This window comes from Haliotis asinina, chromosome 7 (assembly GCF_037392515.1).
Source record: "Haliotis asinina isolate JCU_RB_2024 chromosome 7, JCU_Hal_asi_v2, whole genome shotgun sequence".
Classification (NCBI taxonomy): domain Eukaryota; kingdom Metazoa; phylum Mollusca; class Gastropoda; order Lepetellida; family Haliotidae; genus Haliotis; species Haliotis asinina.
In genome coordinates this window covers 39,404,720-39,428,192 of record NC_090286.1, presented here as the reverse complement: position 1 = coordinate 39,428,192, position 23,473 = coordinate 39,404,720, and the positions used below count along the sequence as shown (strand labels likewise).

The window sequence follows — 23,473 nt, the reverse complement described above, 5'->3', positions numbered from 1 at the left end:
GCTAGGAAGCAATCAGATTTGTATTTATTTATTTTAAACTATTGCGATAGCCGAGAATAGGCAGCCTCAAATGTTTACAAATTGGTTTGTAAGTTGAAACCAGCCAAATTATGATGCCGATTCTTTCTTACCTACCTACCCTTACCTACCTACCCTTACCTACCTACCTACCTACCTACCTACCTACCTACCTACCTACCTACCTAACTACCTACCTACCTACCTACCTACCTACCTACGTGTAGAAACTAGGCAAAATGTTACAAAAAGGTACATTACCAAAAATAGCAAAAAAACATGCTTGATATGCTTCAATTAACTTTAATTGAATGTGTTATCATTAAGTTGCTAACATGATGAAGATTTGTACCTGACCATAATCTTGACTGGAGATATACTGGTCCGACTGAATTTTTACTAGCCACGGGCAAGCGGGCCTGTGCCTGTTTCGCACAGGATTCTTACGGCACCACCACCCACCCCTCCCGACAAAAATTCCCGGATCTCAAGACATTGAAGAAGCGAGTAACGGGATCGGGTGGTCAGACTCCCTCGTATCCTAGTTGTATATATATATGATCACTGGTACTACTGATCACTGCGCCAGGCTTAATCATACTGAACAAAATAAGTTAGGGATACTAGAATTTTTATTATTGATATTTTATCAGTGTGTCAATGAGCAGACAGACCATTATTCTTAATTTAAAAATTTACATACATTCCTAACTATTTTTGTCCAGTATATTTACAGACCGCCGCCTTATAGCTGGAATATATTGCTGAATGTGGCCTTTAACGATAAACCTATAGATCAGATCTGAAACGGTGCCGATCTTGATTTCCCACACATTGCCAACCCTTAAGATTTTGGCTTGTAACTCATCATTGTAACTCGATGTCACGCACTCACGACAAAAAAACACAAACTTTACTTAAAAAGGGTTCATGTGATGGTTGTTTTATGCCGCATGCAGCAATATTCCAGCTATATGGCGGCGGTCTGTAGACAATCGTGTACGGACCAGACAATCCAGTGATCAAAAGCACGAGCATCGATCTACGCAAATGGGATAGGATGAAATGTGTTAAAGCAAGTCCGCGAGCCCGACAACGCGATTCTGTTAGTCGCCTCAAGCAGGGTGGCTGAAAACCAATTGTAACCCGGGTCTTGGGAACACGGGTTGGGTTCATATGAAAAAAAATGTACATTTTGACGTTGTCTGAACACATAAATGTTCTGTGACCTTTCTGAGAAGGGAATTGGCAATTTTACCGTTGAACCATGGACAAAATCTCAGTCCTCAGTCCTAAACACACATTCATATATGTGGGGTTGGGATTTTAAGCTCTGATGCATAGAATTATGGCTAATATCCCCCTGGACAGGTTCATTTTGCAGTAAAATTTATATGAATTCATTTTCAAGTTAATTTAGATTATAGATTATATAGGTGGGATAGAGTATATCAGGGAGCCTATATGGAGGGGGAGAAGAAACTCCTCGAAAAGCCGCTGAACGTATGTCTCGGGTCGTTACGTAACCAGTGTAGCCAAAATGGTGGCAGCGTAGTATTTAAGATTGAGCCCGGTTTATTTTCAACAGCTCATTAAGTTCGCCGAGTGTTGTAGCAACTGAAATCCTACATGTAGAAGATAGCTTAACTATTTTGTCACTTCAGTTCAAGTCAAATAATTGGTATTAGTGTCCGTATTAGGACAGCAGATTTGTAGTAAAGTTTCAAGTCGGTATGTTATAGCTCACTGGCTTCTATTCTCGATTCACCGCGAAAATTGTGTCGATAAAAACTTCTTTCACTCATTCGTTTAATTTTTAGAAGGAAAACAACTGAAGTTGCGCTAGGAACGAGCCAAGTCACTGTGTGCGTTTGAACATGACGAGGCACACGCTAATTTGTACAAAAAGTAAAGAAAGCATTCGAATGACCTATCATTGTTGTAGAGTATCCATGATTATATGGGGCATCGAAATGACCAAGAGTTTTGTCCCCGGGTGCCAGGAAGGATATGACCGGTAATGTACTGTTCGCGTGGTTATGTTCGTGCGTCTGTGGATGCGTCCGTGCGTGCATGTGCGATCGGTCTTTAACTGGTAAAAAAAATCTACTTTCTTCGGAACTGAACTTACAAAAGTCCATGCAAAATCTTGCTTTCACAAACTGTTACATAATGTATCCGTATACATTTTGCTGGACCTTAACCTACACTCGGGAAACCGATAGCCCATTGAACATAACCGCTGTGACATCGGTGTTGTGTGAAACAAGTGTTTTACATTATAATAATAAATAGTCTTCTGTGAAACTTAAAGTCCGCTTTAGCCATGCCATAATAATTGCTGTTTAAACTTATCAGTGAACAAGAGTCAGCACCTCAGAATATTATACGAGGTGTGAAGGTTGCAGTGAATATTCCGAATAACCACAGTGAGCTCCATTCAACACCAGTTCATATAATGATAGGTTTGTTTTTACATCTGATGTCGCTGCAAGGAGTATGTTTTGTGGAGTAGTTGACAAGAGTAGTTTCCCTTAGACCACACGGTCGCTCTCGGTGATGGATGAGGACGAGCTTCTTGCCTAGAAGTCCATTTACTGTTTGCCCGGAGAACTGGTCATCATAAATGGTCATAGAAATCTCACCGTTCTTGTCACCATGTACTGAAGTTAGATATGACAGAGCTGGTGGACGAATACAGGGATATTTTGTCTATATACAAAATACAACTTATAAATATCAGTTATCCTTCGGACCTACACACAGTGTAGTATTAATGCAAAATACAACTTATAAATATCACATTATCGGTTATCATCTCTAGAACCTACACACAGTGTAGTATTCACTAACATGGTGTTACACACTGTTGCATGCCAAAGGACCATCTGACACTGAGTTGGTCAAAGATAAAGGATACAGTATTTTGTATATGAGATTTATGATTGTTATATGATGGAAAGTGTCTGCACTGTTTACTGTATGGCTTTTAAGACCACTGTATATGCATTTGACCCGTGAAGATCCAGGGTAGAATAGGCCTTCAGCAACCCATGCTTGCCATTAAAAGCGACTATGTTTGTCGTAAGAGGCGACTAACAGAATCAGGTGGTCAGACTTGCTGACTTGGTTAACACATGTCATTAGTTCCCAATTGTACAGCTGGATGCTCATGTTGTTTATCACTGGATTGTCTGGTCCAGACTCGATTATTTACAGACCGCTGCCATATAGCTGGAATATTGCTGAGTGCGGCGTAAAACTAAACTCACTCGCTCACCATATATCTGTTGATTTTAGCCGAGGTCTATGTATAAATGTACAAAATTATATTTTGTTGTAGGGAATGGAAAGAACACTCAAGTGACAGTCCAGCTTCATAGAGATGATGGGGTTGAGGTAAAGGCTGTGTTGGACATCACACCGTCTTACCCCTACACACCTCCAGATGTGTCAATTCTCAGTGCAGCTATCGACAGGAGTGTGTCCAAAACATTACGAGACACTGCCAACCAGCATGCAGCAGACAATACTGGTAGTCCGATGTTAATCGAGTTGATTTCTACACTTCAAGACAAACTGTCGACACTGTCGTTACGTCAGACTGAAGAAGAAGGTGGTTCCCCAATGAGCCAGGAGCCAGGGAGGGTGACACTGATGCTTCGCCTTGATCACATGAGAGCCAAGTCCCAGTACGTTAAAACTTTAAAGAGGTGGACAGGCGAGCTTGGTTTGGATGGGAGACTGGTGTTCATGAACAAGCTCATTCTGATCATCCTGCAAGGAAGCCAATCTAGTCTCAAGGTACAAATAATGGACAGCATTGTTATGTTGTGACATCTATCTAATCAATGGTCTCCTTTCATTCTAATGTGCACATATTCAATCAGCCAAGTTTGTTTTGTAATTAACAAAAACTCATTCAGATCATCCTGCAAGGATGCTATTTTAGCCTCAAGGTACAAATGATGGATTGCATTTTTGTGTTATGACTTCTACATAATCTATGGTTTTCTTTCGTTATAATGTGTACATAATATTCAATAAGTCAAGTGTATTTGTAAATTCAGGTCACATGGCAGATAGTTCAGTAGTAACATAAATAATATTTTGGCCACATGTTCAGAGTATAACATGTTTGTCAGTCTAATTTTCAATAATTACAGCTGTAAGTTAGAGTACATTAATGTCAAATAATGTTATATAAGTTTGCAAACATAATTCTGTCTTATGAATGTTTCTGTAGTGAGGTAGGAAAAACATTTATTCCAACTTAATTACAATAGTCTCTCTATGAACTGAACAACAAAATCCCGTGAGTAATTATGAACTAATCCCACGCAACAATGATATTGGGAAATGCATAACAGAATCAAAGTCAACCCAACTATTACTGTTAATGGCATCCATCGTACCAGCATGGGCTGGAGAAGACCAGTCCAGGTGTTCTCAAAACATCCGTAAACCTATGAACCTCTTAAGCCTGTTCTTAACCTACTGGCTAGGATCAAAGTTAAGAATTCTTAGAGCTATGAACATTTCAAGAATAAGGGCTCTGTTGTCACCTTTAGGCCATTACGTTTTGAGATATGTTCCTCACAAAAAGTTAAGCAACACAAATTTTAATTTGCATTTTCATTTGTTGAAACTGGACATCATGAAATGATGCAATAGAAAGGTGAGACTCGTACTCACATTAACGCAATGAAATGGTATTGAGCAATAACAGACTTACTAATCATCAAGGCATGTACCTGTGAAACAGTCATGCAAAACGTGCTGCATTCATGGAGCAAAATATTAACATTAAGGTTCAAGTCAGTTTTAGACAGTGAAGCAGTGTACAGTAATGCGTATGACCACGATGTGCTGAAATGCAAACTTCAGATTATCTTTGCATTGAACAAATGAGCTTTTTGCTGGAATGTACTGCCATTCTCTCTCTAACGCCTGCTCAAGGTCATCCAGAGTCTGAGGATGAATATGAAGACCATAAACTTGACTTCAAATAATGCTCAAGCATGTTCAAAGTGATTCAAACCAGGCTAGCTATTCTTGAACGTTCGTAGCCCTACAGACTTCTTAGGCCTATTCGTAACACATTGGGTATGATCAAAGTTAAGACTTCTTGGGGCTACGAACATTTCGAAAATAAGGGCCCAGGTGACCGGTCTTACAGTCGACATGTGTTATGTGTTGATTAAAAGAACATGATTATCAAATCTTTCTCAGGCATTATCATCCATGGATAGGCATTATCATCCAAAAACATATGTTAGGATCAGCTTGTACCAGGGGGGGGAATGGTCACAGGCAGGTTTACACCAACCAGGGTGCATGTGTGAAAAGTGTAGTGCATTCATGCCACATATTTTGGTTTTTGTTTCTGACGCGTTTGTGTTCAGGTATTATTGTCAGTGTTATCTCTAAATAAATCAATTTGACAGCCACTGTCACTTTGAATATTTACCTTTTGGTAACATGTAGGCAAAAATTGCTATCAAGATTAATAAAGATATTACTGTGAAAATACTTGCAGCTTAATTTTTTGTGATGAGTATATTTAAATGTGATACAAGAATGGTTTTCATACATGATGTTTCAGCAACAAACAGATCTTTTTTTTCCTCATTCTCCATGTCATTTAAAATTTGTCCAAAATGCCCAGTACTTATTTCAGGATTACCTGGTTCGTCACAAGTCTGTGAACATTGATGTTGATTCCCGCGGCCATCCTTGCAAGGAGAAGATGATGTCTTTGTTGTGCGAGACGTCATTGCCAGCCAATGCTAGGTACACACTGTTGAGAGTTCTGCCGTATTTGTTTGATGAGAAGCAGTCACATTTATTTCACAGAAACACACACTAGCTATGACTCAAGTCAGATTCTTGATTTTAGTTACTAAAAATAGATTCTGAATCACCAATAGTGGTACATGTATTCCCCAGTCCAGAGCCAATGAGATGTCACCATTTCTTGAAATATGACATCATACAAGGTAACATAGTGTGAGATTCTCAAACTGCATTTTTGTCTTTATTAAGTAATAAACTAAATGTAGACTTCAAATGAGGTCTGTAATTTTTACGGACACAATCAGGCAGTTTGCTTTTTCATCAGAAGCCTTGGCAGCAGCATGTTCTTGCTGGAGGATTTAGGGTCCAGTTGTTTTTTTAAATATTGTGCACTCTGTCCAACTCGGACTCTTTCTTGGAATGCTGTATAAACCGGACTGAATTTACAATCCTGACTGTAACTGAGACTGTTGTCTAATTCAGACTTTCAGCACTGTCCCAAGCCAGTCTGATTAGGCAGAGTGCACTGTACCATATGCTGATCAGTTGAAAATTGTGTCATGGTTCTTTGAATGCTAAACATACTCAATATGGCAGGCTTGACTTTTCAACAAGTGAAATAGTTATTGTATTTTGTTTGTGCTTACATACTAATTTAAAGTTTCAAATAATATCCATTTTCAGATTTGAAGATTTTAAAGTTGTTGAATGTGAATCAGCAAAAGATGTGAAGAAATTGTTCGATGAGCACAGAATGGAAGAGCTGTATGTAAACTATGTACAGACAATAAAAGGTTTTGTGTAACTACAATGTATCTTCATTTTGTTTGTTTTTATTTCATCAGTGGTGAGGAGGAACCTGTTCTACCAAGCTGTTCAGAATATACATCATCATGTTCATAATATATGTTTGACAGTTGATAAAACCCCAGAAAACACAGAGACAGTGTTTCAAACATGTCACTAGTAACTTTTTCCGTACAAAGACTGCAAATGAGTATTAGAATTAGGCAGATCATCCGTTAGACAACACCTTCCTTGTCGTGTCAAACACAGCTTCTCCACTTCTAATTTCTTGAGAAATAACAAAGTTTGTTAGTTTATATCTTTTATTTTAAAGTTCAATTTCAACTATGTGAAGAATTTACAGCTCAAAAACGTCAGCGCATGACCTCGGTTACTTTGACCTGACACATAAGCTGGTACCCGTTCATGACACGTTCTGTTGACTATGTTAGTCACAGGTAAAGCATCAATTTTTTCAATGCAATAGTGCATGTACAGTGTAGTCTGCAAGTATCAACTGCACAATGGATGTGTGTCTACCAGTATTTCATGGAACCTGGCATACCTCAGGGAGAATTTAGGGATACATTATAAACACACATTGTGCGCACTTTTAGGTGACCTGGTCATGTGAAAATGCGTTGGTTTCAATGCTAATTCATAGAGTATTTCATTATTGCAGAGTGTTGTTGATGTGGGAGGAAACACAAGAGTTATACAGGTCTCCAATGTTTAACACCTCAGTGACTTGGTGAGTGAGATTAGTTTAACGCCGCTTTTAGCAATATCACAGCAGAGACCACGAGAAATGGGCTTCACTCTTACTGGAAACTGAACCCAGATCTCCTGCATGACAAGCAAATGCTTTAACCACTAAGCTACCCCACCGCCTCAATACAACCCACAAGCACAGGTGATGAGCTGACAAACCTGGAATCTCCACAGGTTAAACCTGGATTCTAGCCAATCTCCACAGGTTAAACCTGGATTCTAGCCAATCTCCACACATTCCTGTCACACCTAAGAGAGCTGTTGCAGGTATCTTCCTGTTTTGTTTTTTTTCTCCACTCATTATTTTGTTTAAGCGATGAGTATGATTGACGGTATCAATCACGAGACTGAAGTTTTTAGTTACATGGGATCTAGGTTGTGACAAGTTCAATTCATTTAAAATCAAACATTTCATTTTGAATGACTCATTTCATGTGTTTTTTTAAGAGATGGCACTTGCAGCAAATCCGTGGATGTAAATGCAAATCAATCTATCTTGAGATTCGTCTAAATCTCAGAATAAAATATAGGGGAGGGGGAAAAGGATGGGGAGGTCCCACTTATCAACGTGAAGTACCCACATCTGTGTCTCCTGGGCTTTCAAATTTCAGAATTCCACCTCAACTTCATACATTCTTGCAGCCACAAGATCCCCCAGATGATTTTCAGCTGAAGTCACTTTCACCTGTTGCCATCCCTGTTATTATATTACACAAAAAACACTCATGTATTTAAGAGATAAAATATGCTCTTTGAGCAATAAGCACAATGAATAAATAAGCTGTGAAGTACATCTTGATGAAAGCATGTCCCACGTCATAATGTATCGACTATAAGCAACTATAATGACATACAAATACTTGAACTTCTTTACAAAGTGGTCAATAATAAGCATATTGATCTTCTCATCTGCCATCTTAGTATCCAATGGTTTTGTGTTTGTAGTTATTTCTATATTCATCATCATCATTTTCTGATAACAATTCTTTATATATTAATTTACATTGCATATCACTTAAACAGTGTTTGCTTAGTACTGACATGGAAATTCTCATGACTGATTCAGAAAACGTATTGGAAGCCAGATATCAGCTACTTTTCATTAAAAAGTGTTTCTAGTGTTTTCAGAAAGAAATGAAGATTATTGGGATTCTTTTAGGGGAATTTGTCATCAGAGCATTTAAGTTTAGTCTTGCACTGCTTATGGCAATATGCAAGCAATGTCGTGGCAGGTGACACAAGAAATCGACTTCACACATTGTACCTATGTGGGGAATCAAACAATGCATGTGTAGATAACATGTTGAACACAGTGGTAATAATGCTGTATATACACCAACATACCTACAGTGACGAACACTGGTGAATCTTGGATGACTATGCATGTGGACGTTAATTGGCTGCTTTGCAAATCAAGGATATAGCATAACTGTTATGATACGAGGAGGTGGCTTATGCATCCCCCTTGAATCTCATCGCCTCATCGTCAGTCATTGAGATGATCTCATCACTTATACCCTCATAACAGGGCTATTCACTGGCAGTGAATGGTCAAGACACTAGCTGTATCAGATAACAGTTCTGTAGATGACCGCAAGTTTGTTCAACCTCACAGATTTGTTACAATCTGCCAAATTGTCAAGATCTTTTACACGGTCTACTACTTGATCTTTGAGTGGCATCGAGACAATAAATCTGTCATCTATAAGACAGTAAGAATGATGATAATCCTGATCAGCTCAGAGACAAATAAAGTAACAATTCAACCAGGGATATTTATCTTGCCAAACAATCTTGAGATTGAGTATATCGTCAATGAGAACAGATCCTTGGAGTATTTCATCATTCCAGCCCTTCATCATCTCTGATATCTTTAGTCATCAGTCATTATGAACTCATTCCTCACATGCACTCAGTGAACCAATATTTGTGTAATGTTACAGGTTTCTGGAAGACAGTATAACAGCAAAATAACATCATGAAGCTTTGCTGAGATGAAGTTATCATGAAACCTTCAAATTATCTCGTTCCTTGCACTTCCGTTCTTGGAAGAAAGGTAACAGCAACAGAACATCCTGAAGCTTTGCACAGGTCAAATCACTGTGGAACCTCAAAATTGTCTTGCTTGTTGCGGTTCCTGAATTAATGTGACCATACAGTTGTGTTTGGTCAATCAAAACATCTTCTTGAAAGAATGTCACAGTCCTGACACTTTGCACAGGTCATCTTACTGTGGAGCCATGAAAATGTCTTATTCATTGCACTTCATGAATAATTCCTGTGTCTCATTAACCTTTATGAGTATGTCACTGAAACATGTTCCCATAAGAAGAATGTACAGAACTAAGAAATCCACACTTTGGCATCATGAAGCTTTGCTCTGACCAGGGAAGTACGCTGAAGCGAGTGGAGCTTGAACTGTTCGGGGGACAATCATCTGCTGACTGATGCGGACTGAGTTGGTAGAGGCGTGGGGAGGAGCTGTGCTCGAGATGAGGGGAGGGGAGTTGCTTCTGTTCAACAGCCCCCGGACTGGGATGGCATCCTCCCGCTTCTGTAAGAACTTGGGGTCAATGGGTGGGTCACTGAAAGATGAGGATAGTGAATAAGCTGACAGGTTTGTTTATACGTTATACATGAAAGTTTTGCAGTGTATTAAACTCTTGTATTTATACACGCATGTGCATTGGAATATTTTCCAGGATTAAGATTCTTGTGTTTACAGGTACTGTATGAGAACTAGATGCTGTTCGAGATATTACATGGTTTTCATCAAAGGAGATATCGCTACAAGGAAACTGCATCAAAATGAGTGAGTGAGTGAGTGAGTGTAGTTTTACGCCACACTCAGCAATATTCCAGCTATATGGCGGCGGTCTGTAAATAATCGAGTCTGGACCAGAGAATCCAGTGATCAACAACATGACCATCGATCTGCGTAATTGGGAACCGATGACATGTGTCAACCAAGTCAGCGAGCCTGACCACCCGATCCCGTTAGCTGCCTCTTACGACAAACTGAGTCGCCTTTTATGGCAAGCATGGGTTGCTGAAGGCCCCGGGACCTTCATGGGTTTCATCAAAATGAACAACCACTGTGACATCATCCGTTACCAAGGGGTCACAATTACTCTTCCACTGGAGCTAGTTATCTGTATTTTTTTTCAAGAAATGTTTTATGGCTGTTTACAAATTGAAAACAGTGAAAGAATAAATTTGGATGATTCAGATAATTAAACCTCACATCGGAAAATGCGATCCAATGAAAAACACGCAACATGATCTAATATACCACCAGACAAGCCACTTCCTACAAACTACGAAAGATCCACGAACTCAAAGATCTACTTATTTACAGTTACCAAAGTTTGAATGAATTTGGAACTGATATCAAAGATTACAGACATTTTGTGGAGATCACTCACTTTTCCTTGTCTGCATTGGAGGCTGGGGAGCTGTGGTTGCTGTGTGGGCGGATTTCCTCTGGTATTGGTGGTGGGGGACCAGGGCGGGCTGGGGCAGGGACCGGCATGGGGAGGCCACTCCGTCGAGGATTCCCTGGATTATACTGAACCTGCAAACAAGATTTCATGACTTCTAATTATAATTCTTGGTTTTCTCATATATTATTATTTTCATTATTTTTCTGAAAACATTTTCACATGAAGAATTTCAAACCTGCAAAAGATTTATATCTTTCAGTAGGTGCAGGAGTCCTGGGTGATTTAGCAGGTAATTTCTTTAAACTTTCACAGTAGACCATGTTCAGTTTAAAGCCATTTTGAAAATTATTTTACTTATATATTTAATGAAAAATGTTAAGGATCCTAATATAAAAGTATTTCATTTAGCAAGCTATCAAAATGTATATCCCTGAAAATCTTTAACCAGTGTTCACCGTGAAACCTGATGTGCTACAGTTTCTAAGGTATCTGGTTTCAGTGTGAACAGGTGCTTCAAGCAGATGGTATTATGAATGGTGTTCACATGTTCCAAGTGTGGTACCTGAGGCTGTCGGTGAGGGTACTGTCGTGGTATACCAACACCTGACTGCATCACATGGCTGTCACTGTGGTGGGATGCTGCAGACCCATAGCTGGACGTGCTGTAGTTATGCTGGAGGATAACAAGAGGCATCAGAGGCTTGGTGGGCAGTTCGGGTCATAAGCAGCAGTAGTAGCCCTGGCATGTTGTTTATGAATTAGGGAGGTGTTCTCTACAACACTCCTCCTTGTCACAAGAAGAGGCATATACATAATAGTGAGGTTAGACTATGTTCAGGTAAAACATCAAAGGCAGCTTAATTCCTCTTGTTATGATATGGGCATCACTACCAAAATTTGGCCAAGTAGAGTATTTGGCTTGGGCTTGTAAGTAGATCATAGCCACACTACATACCACTGCTGGACCTTCTGGTATGACTACATACAAGTTCTATACCTTGAAACCTGACATCTGCATACCAGTGCTGTCCCCTGACCTGACATCTACACACCAGTGCGGTCTCCTGACCTGACATCTACATACCAGTGCTGTCTACTGACCTGACATCTACATACCAGTGCTGTCTGCTGACCTGACATCTACATGCCAGTGCTGTCCCCTGACCTGACATCTACATACCAGTGATGTTCTACATACCAGTGCTCTCCCATGACCTCACATCTTCATACCAGTGTTGTTCCCTGACCTGACATCTACATACCAGTGCTGTCTCCCGACCTGACACCTACATACCAGGGCTATACCCTGAAGTCTGACATCTACATACCAGTGCTGTTCCCCCAGGCCTGACCATTGTTGATGCAGCAGAAGGCATCTCAAATGCCCCGACTCTGTGATGTGTCAACTGCTGCTCATTGATCTGTTTGTTCAACCACTGTATCACTGCAGCAGAGTTAATGGAAACAAATTAGCAGCTGGGTTCCCCAACATAAGTAGATCCTGATACATCTTACTATTCGAAATACTTCGCCAACAAACTGACATGACAGACACAAAAAGTAACCATCTTATAAGCATGACAACAGATGTTTCCATTTCTAACATGGTTTAGCATGTTACAGGTTAAGTCTAACTGATATTATTGATAAAACTGGTATCATACCATTCTCATTTGTCTTCAACAGCTGGCGACTTTCTTCTAATTTCTTCGTGGTTGTTTCAACACTCTCTGAAAGTCGTCTATTCTAAAAATCAATACAAAAATAACTCTTCCTAAACTCATTTGCGACAAAGATAATGCAACATTGACAATGTCTTAGATAAATGAAAACTGTTAAATATCAGCTCGTTTGAGGGAGCACTGTCTTTTAATATGCCTCCAAAGCTTACTTGACTAAGAATCTGGAGTAAATTATTTCAATCTTTCAGTGTGACACATATCTCCAGTCCTGTTGTCCATGCCAGCCCTACCTCATCTGTAGTGGTCTTGAGGCTGTCTTTGGTGGCAGCAAGATCCTGACGCATCTTCTCCAGTTCCTGGTCCTTCTCCCCCAACAGCTTCTCCTGCTCTGTAGCAATCTGTGTTCGCAACTTCACCTACAACAACCACAGCGGATAGTCAAGAAATAATGAAAAGAGCACCAAGTTCACAAAAACACATTGCTAAGCAATAACACTTGATCTACTAGATTGCCTGTTACTACCTGCACAGGTCACAGAGTTTTTTTATCCTTTAATGCACATATAACCAACTTCCTCTCACCTTCGCTCGATTGCTTTTGACTTCTTCCTGCAACTTCTTTATGATCTCATTGCCCTTCATTAGTTCCTCTGACATGGCTTTGACCTTGCCCTCCAGCTTACTGATGTCCTTGTGCTTCCTGTCCAAGTCTTCCTCATACTTCCTCTACAAAAAAGTTGCAACAATACATCTCATGCACTTCAGTTCAACTTGAACAAGCATTTTCACCAAGGTGACATAATCCCCTTCCGCAAATTATCAAATCAAACTTAAAAAGTAATGAACATGAAGGTCGTAGTTTAAGATGAAGTATATGAAGAAAATCCAGTGAACTGTTCTTGAGATATCTTGCTGACAAGCTTAACATGCTGGTAAGCATGAAATCTACGAAGTGTTGCAGTGATCTTGAAAATTGAGTGAAGGTCACTAAAATCGACCTTCCTTGATGAATCCTGGTGTCAAAAATGAACGATTCTTGAGATATCGATCTGACAAGGGTAAAACGTTGAAGTCTCCTGGTGACCTTGCAGTGAAGGTCAAGGTCACCAAACCTGACTGAGATCTTTCACATACTGTGATGAATCTATGTACCAAATATGAAAAGAATGTAGTCAATGGTTCTTACAAAATTCCAATTCATACGGAGAGTGTAATACTATATCCCCCCCATCACAACCCCTGAAGGTCAGGGGTAGAATAGGCCTTCAACAATCATGCTTGCCATATTAGGCGACTCTACTTGTCGTAAGAGGCGACTAATGAGATCGGGTGGGCAGACTCGCTGACTTGGTTGACACATGTCATCGGTTCACAACATGCACAGCATGCTGGATTGGATCATCACTGGATTGTATGGCCCAAATCTGATTATTTACAGACAGCAGCCATATAGCTGCAATACTGCATTGCTGAGTGCGGCAAAAAAACAAACTCACTCACTCCCCCCACTTCGTGCTAAACGTGAGAGAATCGTGGAGTAACTACAGAACAAGAGAACAAGGCAACACCACAACACTGAAATTCTTCTCCTGTTCAGGCCAAAGAGAATCAGAAAACTGGAACCAAGTAAAGTAACAAGGCACCTAACAACACTGACCTTCTTCTCCTGTTCAGACCCAAGAAGATCTGATGACTTGGAAAGCACCTGCTCCTTATCCTTGAGTTCCTGTTCAAGGACAGCAATCCGTGTCTGGAGCTGGTTCACCAGCTTGCCCTGCTCGTGAAAGTCCAAGTCCAAGCTTGCGTTCTGCTTCCTCAGAGTCTGTACTTCCTGTTTGGCTCTAGTGTGTTCCTCCTCCAGCGTTGACAGTTTTGACTTCAGTTCACGAACTGTTGACTCTGATTTGTATTTCCTGTCTGTCAGATCCTAAACAGAAAATGACTGTATGATTCTACGAACATAAACAGCAAGGTGAAAACCATTAAAAATTAAACATTTGGTGTACATTGAATAGATGTCTTCCAGTTGCATCAAAACACTATCAAATATTGGTTTGGGGTGAATGGTTCAATAACGATTAAGTTTCCCATGTGAACATAACCTCTGAGAGATTAAGTTCCCTATGTGACCATGACCTCTGACCTTGCTGACCCCTTCCACTTCATACAATCTGCTGTCCAGCTGTTTGACTATCTTGGCATGGGCCTGTTCCAGTTCCTTCCTCTCACGGTCAAATCGCTGCTGAAGGCCACCCTGTATCTAGAACACGCATCAAAACTCTTTCAGACTTCTGGATCATGAAAAAATTCAAATATATTTTGTTTCATAAAATGTTGTAAGTTGGTTTGTATATGTTCAACAATATTTCAAAAGACTGGCACTTTTTTCAAGATGGCGGCACCAAAGATGTGATTGCATTCCATATTGCCAGGATGAATCCTTTCTGGTGTTCCATATGATGGTCTGTGTGATGCATGTGAAGTTTGCTGCTGGCAAAGGACAGTTAGCATTCTGGACTGGGTGCTGATGTTTGCAGGTATCAGTTTGTAAATGTATGCAACTCAATAAATGACAGTGAAACATGACATCTTTCTTTCATCCCTTGGCATGACACTGAGGGCCTGTACAGACCAGACAATTTGGTCAATATTATAAGCATTGTCAGGGCACGATGACACACAGTTGATACTACAAACACAGGATCCTGGGCACCATCTTAACTTAACATCCCCGACAAATGCTGACATCTCTCCAAGTAACCTGCCTGATGACTTACTCTGTTTACTCTTCCCTCACCAAACACAACACACCTGAAGTGAGCGCTCCTTCTCAGACGCCATTTCTTCTTTGTGCCGTGATGTAACCTCTGCCAACCTTGAGGCCCACTCAGTTTTCAGACTCTCCAACTCAGATGATTTCGATGCCAAAGACTGCATGGACAATGCAACATTTCACACAAATGTGCTGGATTATAACTTACTTACTGAGAAGGAACATTTAACAGTCGATAAACATAACACATAGAAATGAATAAAACACTACAATACCAATTGCAGAGACAACTGTTCAAGATGTCCGATAAAGAGGAATTGATTCTATTTGAATTATTTCATCTTCATAGTTAAAAAGGTCTTATTAATGTAATGATAATATTTAATCAGACACTGCACATAATGTTGAAACAGACTTATCATGCAAATATTACATGGTCCAACTACGTCCGTCACATTTTTCAAAGATCACATTTAAGAGTTGCATGCTGTCTGTTAACGCTGATGCTACTTGCTACAACATACTTCCTGTGTAGCCTGCAGCCTCTGTGACAGATCTCCATGTGTGTGTTCCAACCTCTGCTGCAGCAGGCCATTTGTCTCCTGCAAAAATAAGTGTCAAACTCTGGAACTCGATCTTTGAATCTCTCCTAGTGTTAATGTCAGTGGATGTATTTACTAATACATTACGTATCGCCTACTTTATTCCTCTCTGCTCATTTACGAGCGCTTCTTCTCTCACTCTTACTCTGGTTGTATTACCAGCAGCATCTCGTGCTCTACCTGTCCCGTGTCCGCTCGTGCGTTACCTGTTCCGTGATGTAAGCATCTTCCTACTTGCCACTTCATGTCACGCCACGGACGGGGTTAGTTCTAACACCCCTCGGTCATACATCATATTCCTCTGGTGTATATATTTACAGGTATGTACCTTTTATGTCAACTTTCTTTGCCATTATCATAAAGGTTCGCGATATCATTTATAATGCCTAATATATATCTACTATAAGGCATCGCGTTGCACGGGACTACTAACAAAACACTAGCACCAGCAAGTAAGTAAGTGTGAGTGATGTCTGGTTCTTTTCATTTGTTCATAATAGTCAACGTGCAATATCAAAGACTGTAAAGACCATATTATCAATGGTAACATTCGTGCAATATTGCTATTGCCACTTCATGTGCAATATTATATGATATTGTAAAGATATTATCCATGGTAACCTTTGTGCAATATTGCTAGCAACTTCATGTCACGCCACGGCCGAGGTTAGTTCTAACACCCCTCGGTCATACATCATATTCCTCTGGTGTATATATTTACAGAATAAACGGCTTTAACACCACTTCGCCTCAGTCCACTCCTCAGCGGCCAGGACCCACGACATTAAGATGGTCACAAGTGACATACTTCAATGCTGACTTAAGAGATTCTTGGCTTAAAGAGAGCTTCAAAAATCTTGTCCCTGGTCATCATACAATGGTCATCAAACACTGGTCATCAACACCGGTATTCAAACACTGGTCATTAACACCAGTCATCATACACTTGTCATACACTAGTCATCATACAGTTGTCGTACATCGGTGATCATACACTTGTCATACATAGGCCATCACACTGGTCATAAAAGCACTGGTCATAATGCACCGGTCATCATACATTGGTCATCGATCATCATACATTGGTCATGATCATCAACATCGGTCATCATACAGTGGTCATCAAACAGACGTCATCAACACCGTTCATCAAAGACTGGTCATCAACCACCGATCATCAAACAGTGGTCATCAAACAGTGGTCATCAAACACCAGCAATCAAACACTGGTCATCAAACACTGATCATAAACACTGTTCATCAAACAGTGGTCATCATACACTTACCAAACACTAGTCATCATACACTTGTCATACATAGGTCATCATACACTGGTCATACATTGGTCATGATACACAGGTCAGGAAGGGATGTATCAGATAAACTTTCTAAAATCACCCACAGTCCCACCCACAGTTTGCTACACTCCAAAACCGAGTCTAACAAAACCTAGTAGGAGGTCGTTTCAGGTAACCTTTGAATTTGACCAATCAGAACACAGCTTACCAAATTGCAAAAGTGGACATTCACACATACCTTTTGAACTTTTACCCACACAAAGGTTTGTACCCAAACGATTCCGAATGCTATTTTCCATATGATCACTTCTGAGTGATGCACACTGAGCAAGCCACAACTCAGTATTATCAGTGTTATATGAGGATTTTCATTTGTTGAGAGACAATTGTCAATGACCGGTGTATTTTATGGTGTCCCACCAAACCCTTAACAGTAGCCGTTGTCTGATTGGTTAAATCCATTTAGCCGTCTCGCATTTGATTGGAGAGTCAAAGGTCACTCAAAGGTTACCTCCTACTAGGTTTTGTTAGCCCCAGTGTAGGAGTGTAACGAATAACAGCAGTTAAAAATTTACTTAGACTGAAATCACCAATAAACTCAATCAGAGACTGGTCAGAGACATAATGTTGATGTACTGGAATTAATCACATTCAAATGCTTGTTTTTTAAGTAACTGAGTGAGTGAGTTTAGTTTTACGCTGCACACAGATACATCCACTGGAAATAGGTGGCTCTCACTCTCACATCCAGCCATGCACTGCTGCCTTGGAAGCATGTAAACTTCCAGTTTGGGGATACATTATGCTGGTTAACATATGGCGTCAGTCTGTAAATAAAAGCGTCTGGACCAGACAATCCATTGATCAGCAGCATGGGCATCGATCTGCACAAATGGGTAGCGTTGGTATGTGTCAACCAAGTCGGCGAGCTTGACCTTCCGAACTCATTATTTAAGTAACTGGGAGTTGGAGCAAACTGGCAATACTTCAACAGAAGTATTGCAAAGTTAATGGGAACCATAATAAACAGCATTGTGGACATAATTAATGAAAATAGATTATGAACATTGTGAACAACAAACTCTTACCAAACAATATAGGGTGTTAGCTGCTCAGTTTGTCAATGCACTGAACACAAAAGATCATGTACTGACCTTCAGCTGTTTGAGGCAGTCTGCTAGGTATTTCTTGACATCTGCATCCTGTCCTGGGATAAACTTTAGTGATAGATGAGTCAGATGCTTGAATGGATTTGTTTCAACAATGTTTAACATCCCTGTCACCTTCTCAGAGAGAGATCCTTGGCTTACAAACTGCAGAATGAATCTACAAAATACACAAGAAGACATTATAAAGGCATTCCTTACCAAATGGATTCTACCCCAAATCCAGTTCACCAGTCAGTGACATTTGGCGCAAATTATTTTTTTCGCAATAATGTGTTACGATGCAATTACTAAGTTATTGGATGTATTTCTTCAACTGACAACTGTTATTATTTCCAGTTTGGAACCCGACACAATTTCAAGAACAAACATTTGGCTAAAACAAATGGAAAATGAAGATAATATGGGATTCCATATTTTAGGACATACTTAGGTACTTCCTTGTGCTCCTCCTTCACACACATCTCCAACAGGTCAATAAACTTCTGAGGGAAAGCACCAAAATCAACCAGAAGTCCCTGCTGTACTTTCAGGCTGCAAAATGAAGATAAATATCAAACGATATATTTAATGGATTCCTTACATGGGACAGAAATAATTACATCAAGAAGCAGCTTCAACCTAAACATTTAAAAAATATATTCTATGAGTCTCTGCTGCTTTTAAAGTGAGTGGGTGAGCGAGCTAGCTAGCTAGGTTTTACACTGCAATGTATGATGGCTGTTTCTAAATAATCAAGTTTGGACCAGACAATGCAGTGATCAACAGCATAAGCATCAATGTGCACCACTGGGAACCAATGACATGTGACAACTGAGTCAGCAAGCTTGACCACCCGTTAGTCGCCTCTTACGACAAGCATGGGTGACTGAAGATCAAACCTGCTTTTGGAAATATTCCAGCAATAACACTGCGGAGGACACCAGAAATTGCCTTTACCCACTGTACCCATGTGGGGAAGTGAACCCAAGTCTCTGAAGACAAATTCTAAGTTGAATCTCCCCAAGAGCATATCTCAGAGTTACATTTATTCAGCACTATTATAAAAAAAGACAAATTACATGCTTCAGGTCATCTCTTGGTCATGTTGACAAGGGGTGGTGGGATGGTCTTTTGCTTAAAGCATTGACTTGTCACACTGAAGGCCTCGGTTTGATGCCCCATAAGGGTACAATGTGCAAAAACCATTTCTAGTGTCCCCTGCCGTAATATTGCTGTAATATTGCTAAAAGCGGTGTAAAACCTCAGTCACTCATTCATGTAGTCAATGGGTATAATTTGCTGCATTCTAAGACTTTACCTCTGAAAGTCCTCTTCTCCAAGCCTTAGCGTGTACAGGAAAAATAAGTCACTTTCATCTGTCAGTCTCACAACCAGTTCCTGGAAAAGGTGAAAGACTAACAATGTAACTGTTGTTTCACTATGTATAGAATGCAAAGTTTCAGTACTATCAATATGATGAAATTATCAAATCATCATTACCAGAAATGTATATCTGTATATCATGATATCAATATTGTTAATAATATTGATATTGTTTTTAAAATACTCTAAATCATTAAAAAAAAAAGACCTTAATTACAAAACAAACAATTAGTTAGATACCATGTTGAATCGTTCTCAAATATATTCAAGGGAACTTACCTTTCTATGTAATGGGGATGTTATTGCTTGCAGTTCCATTCGCAAATGGAGCGAAACTTTTCTGAAAGGAAAATAATGTCATGGTTTTCTCACAGTTTCTCTATGAAAACAAACACCACAGAATTCCTAAATTTTAAGCCTAGACAGTAAATTTGACAGAACTTAATTGGTTTCATGCTAACAAGACATGTTCACCCAGATTTTTATGTTTATGCGTCAGTATGGCAAATGTATATTCGGAACTAAAGGTAAATGGTTTTAGATATTGATTTGCATTACGTTGAAAACAGGCCTGGCCAGATGTGAAGCAAAATCATACTGACATTATATTTGTCATCATACTTATGGAAAGGGTTATAATCATATATTATAGTCATGTGTCCCAAGATGATGCCCCGGAAAATACTATTTTACATCGACAGAAACGGCCAGCTGATGACGCCGTTCAATGATTTGTCCATCTCTATGGAAACAAATTATGGGTATCCGGTGTTTTAAGACGTGCTTGAAATTCACAAACCTTTCCTCTCTGTCAGCTGACTTGACGACAACCGGTAGTCGTTTAGAAAAGAGTTCGTCTGCCATGCTGCCTGCAGTTATGATTACCAATGCAGAAAAAGGCTAATTTCTTCCTTCCCTTCGCTCACTCGGCATAAATTCTAACTAAAGGTATTGTTATTGTTTTGGACTGCATGACAATTGTATCCGGAAGTCGCGATTTGCCATCGTAGCCATCAAGTTGTACTCCCTTAGTTCATGTTCGAACAATTCGTGAATGTTTTAATTCTAGTACATAAACGTTAGATCCCCTCAGCTGGGGAATCATGTAAAAACGTTCTTCCTGTCATGCGTCTAACAAGACTTCTTTAGAAACGCAGGTTCCAACATGTTTGAGCTCCCCGCTTTCAGACATATAGGTTATTACCAAAACTCTTCTCGAAACAAAAACGATCGGCGTACATTTTAATAAATGGTAATTGGTTCAGCAATATTTATTTATCAACCTGCTATTATTTCTAGTAATTATATTTGCAACGCGCACAACAACCTGCACGTCAAGTGAACTAAAACAGACATGCGTGTTATGTATTTCACCTCAAACAATTAGGTTTCTTCAGGGAGACTATATATACACATTGTTGTGGATTATCTCTGGTTTCATAAATAAACCAAATTATTAAGTTATTACGCTTGACAAAACATTATTATGCTTGACATGTTTAAAAACATGATGTTCATTCACCAGGAATTCTACAAGTATAACCCATTCAGTAATGAATCTAACATATAAGAAATATATTTTCTACATAATACTCTTAGTTACGTACATCCTCCTCACACCCAGAACACACACACACACACACACACACACACATACACACACACACACACACACACACACACACACACACACACACACACACACACACACACACACACACACACACACACACACACACACACACACAATGTCTCTGGAGTGAATGAGTGAGGATGTTAACATATACCATATATAGAGGATACTATTTTATTAAACGAGTTAATGATGTGGTAAGCTCGTTTCATACTAAATCTTTAACGAGTTTAAGAAAAATGATATTTCACGGAAGCGAGTTTAGTATTCTGTTTATTACTCGCCCGCGAAATTCCCTTCAGTGTGATCACTCTCAGCTTTCCGCGAGTACAAGGGCTAGTAAAATTGCGACATCGGCATTAGCATTGTGACGTCACAACTTTGAACCATTTTGACGCCATGTGTGCGGTTCTCCCTTGGAGTTTGTGGATAAGGTGAGGTTTTTAGGACTCTGGTTTGATAGGAGGCTTACCTGGAAACCTCATATAGATTATTTGATTCAGAAGTGCACTAAAGTCTTGAACCTTCTGAGAAGTATTTCCAGTACCAAATGGGGTGCAGACAGGCAGTGTTTATTGCTGTTATATCGTGCCCTCATTAGATCACGACTTGATTTCGGCTGTCAAGCTTATGGATCTGCATGTGTAACACAAAAGGCAAGACTAGATGTTGTTCAGTCAAAGGCCCTCAGAATCTGTCTTGGAGCATTTAGAACTACTTCTGTTGAAGCTCTACATGTTGAATCGGGTGAAATGCCTTTAGATCTCAGACGTGAACTGTTAGAAGTTAGATACATGCTGAAGTTGAAATCTTTTGGGTTGAAACACCCGACGTCAGCTGTATTGGGAGATTGCGTTGAGTATTTTCTCGATCCTTGGAAGGACGGTATGGGGCCTTATGGGATGCGTTGTCAGAGAACTGCTTTTCATCATCAAGTACGTGATGTTGCAGTAGATGATGTCAGTGTTCTGCCTAAGAAGCCACCTTGGCTGCTGGAACATCCATCCGTGTATCTTGATGTTCTGGACCAAACATCTAAATCTGATCCAGTTCCTCGTATTAAAGCTCTTGCTGAGGAACATATCCGTAGTTTACAGTGGGCTAATGCTATGCAGATTTACACTGATGGATCTAAGTGCCGAATGTCCGGTCATGTTGGTGCAGGTATCTTCATAGCTACTGATCAAAGAGAGATTTCTCTCCGATTAGCTGATCACTTGTCAGTATTTTCTGCTGAACTTGCGGCCATCATTGAAGCTTTGTGCTGGATTAAATTTTTTAAGCCTGTATCAGCGGTCATTTTTAGTGATTCCGTCAGTGCTTTACAAGCAATTCGGACAGGCTCCTCCTCAGCAAGGCAAGATTTGATCAATATTATACTTGAACTCTTTAATGACTTAAGTAAAGATCTTTTAGACGTTGAATTTTCATGGATACCGGCTCATGTTGGGATTTTTGGAAATGAAAAAGCTGACAGATTGGCAAAAGCTGCATTAGATTTTGATGGATCGGAACAGGATGAGTCCATACTGCCCTCTCCTGCTGAATTATGCACCTTAAGTAAGTTCTCTGTTCAGACGAAATGGCAACAGAGATGGTCCTCATCCTTAAAAGGACGCCATCTCTATGGCATTGAGCCTTTTATAACGAAGTCAAAATTATCCAGAGGCAACCGTAGAGAAGAGGTGCTATTAACCAGACTTCGTCTTGGGCACTGTGGTCTTGGGGCCTATCTAAATATTCTTGATAAAGATACTTCTCCAAATTGCACTGTGTGTCTTCAGCTAGATAATGTTGCCCATTATTTATTGCATTGCCAAAAATATGTCACTCAACGTAAGGCGATGATTGAATCACTTACATCACTCAATATTGAAATCTCTTTGACTGGACTGTTGTGTTCACAGAATATCGCCCGCACTGATGTTCAGAATGCACTTCTTGCTTATATTAAAGCTTGTGGCAGTTTTAATACTTTATAAACGTTTGTTAAATTAGCAAACCTTTGTGATGGGCAAGGTGTAAATGGGCCTAGTTGCCCGAACACCTATTAAAACTTAAATTATCTATCTATCTATCTTGCCGTAAAAATATTACACTGTAGTATCTTTGAACAACGGGCGAGTAATAAATGGCCTTA

The 23,473-nt window shown here is 39.8% G+C and overlaps 2 protein-coding genes across 2 annotated transcripts; one reads left to right on the top strand and one right to left on the bottom strand.

Annotated features, from left to right (window-relative positions):
• Positions 1-2,564: 2,564 nt before the first annotated feature.
• LOC137290269 (RWD domain-containing protein 3-like) lies at positions 2,565-6,630 on the top strand. Its single transcript, XM_067821057.1, has 4 exons — positions 2,565-2,678; positions 3,362-3,822; positions 5,699-5,811; positions 6,499-6,630. The coding sequence occupies exons 1-4, from the start codon at positions 2,645-2,647 to the stop codon at positions 6,617-6,619; spliced, it is 729 nt and encodes a 242-aa protein (XP_067677158.1). The 5' UTR covers positions 2,565-2,644; the 3' UTR covers positions 6,620-6,630.
• A 275-nt stretch (positions 6,631-6,905) lies between these two features.
• LOC137291465 (spindle assembly abnormal protein 6 homolog) lies at positions 6,906-20,928 on the bottom strand. The gene is made up of 16 exons (XM_067822817.1): positions 20,500-20,928; positions 19,980-20,040; positions 19,636-19,715; positions 18,765-18,869; positions 18,324-18,495; positions 15,794-15,871; positions 15,308-15,427; positions 14,640-14,756; positions 14,154-14,423; positions 13,079-13,222; positions 12,787-12,912; positions 12,479-12,560; positions 12,143-12,258; positions 11,377-11,487; positions 10,797-10,945; positions 6,906-9,956 (listed from the first exon to the last, which is right to left on the bottom strand). The coding sequence occupies exons 1-16, from the start codon at positions 20,562-20,564 to the stop codon at positions 9,737-9,739; spliced, it is 2,016 nt and encodes a 671-aa protein (XP_067678918.1). The 5' UTR covers positions 20,565-20,928; the 3' UTR covers positions 6,906-9,736.
• Positions 20,929-23,473: the final 2,545 nt, after the last annotated feature.

Excerpts from the sequence above, each read along its gene's own strand:
- LOC137290269 (XM_067821057.1), top strand. The coding sequence starts at position 2,645 with ATGGTCATAGAAATCTCACCGTTCTTGTCACCAT. Across the intron at positions 2,679-3,361 it reads CTCACCGTTCTTGTCACCAT|GGAATGGAAAGAACACTCAA; the intron begins GTACTGAAGTTA and ends ATTTTGTTGTAG. Across the intron at positions 3,823-5,698 it reads GAAGCCAATCTAGTCTCAAG|GATTACCTGGTTCGTCACAA; the intron begins GTACAAATAATG and ends TACTTATTTCAG.
- LOC137291465 (XM_067822817.1), bottom strand. The coding sequence starts at position 20,564 with ATGGCAGACGAACTCTTTTCTAAACGACTACCGGTTGTCGTCAAGTCA. Across the intron at positions 15,872-18,323 it reads ACTGCCTCAAACAGCTGAAG|GAGACAAATGGCCTGCTGCA; the intron begins GTCAGTACATGA and ends TTATTTTTGCAG. Across the intron at positions 12,913-13,078 it reads TCAAAAGCAATCGAGCGAAG|GTGAAGTTGCGAACACAGAT; the intron begins GTGAGAGGAAGT and ends TGGTTGTTGTAG.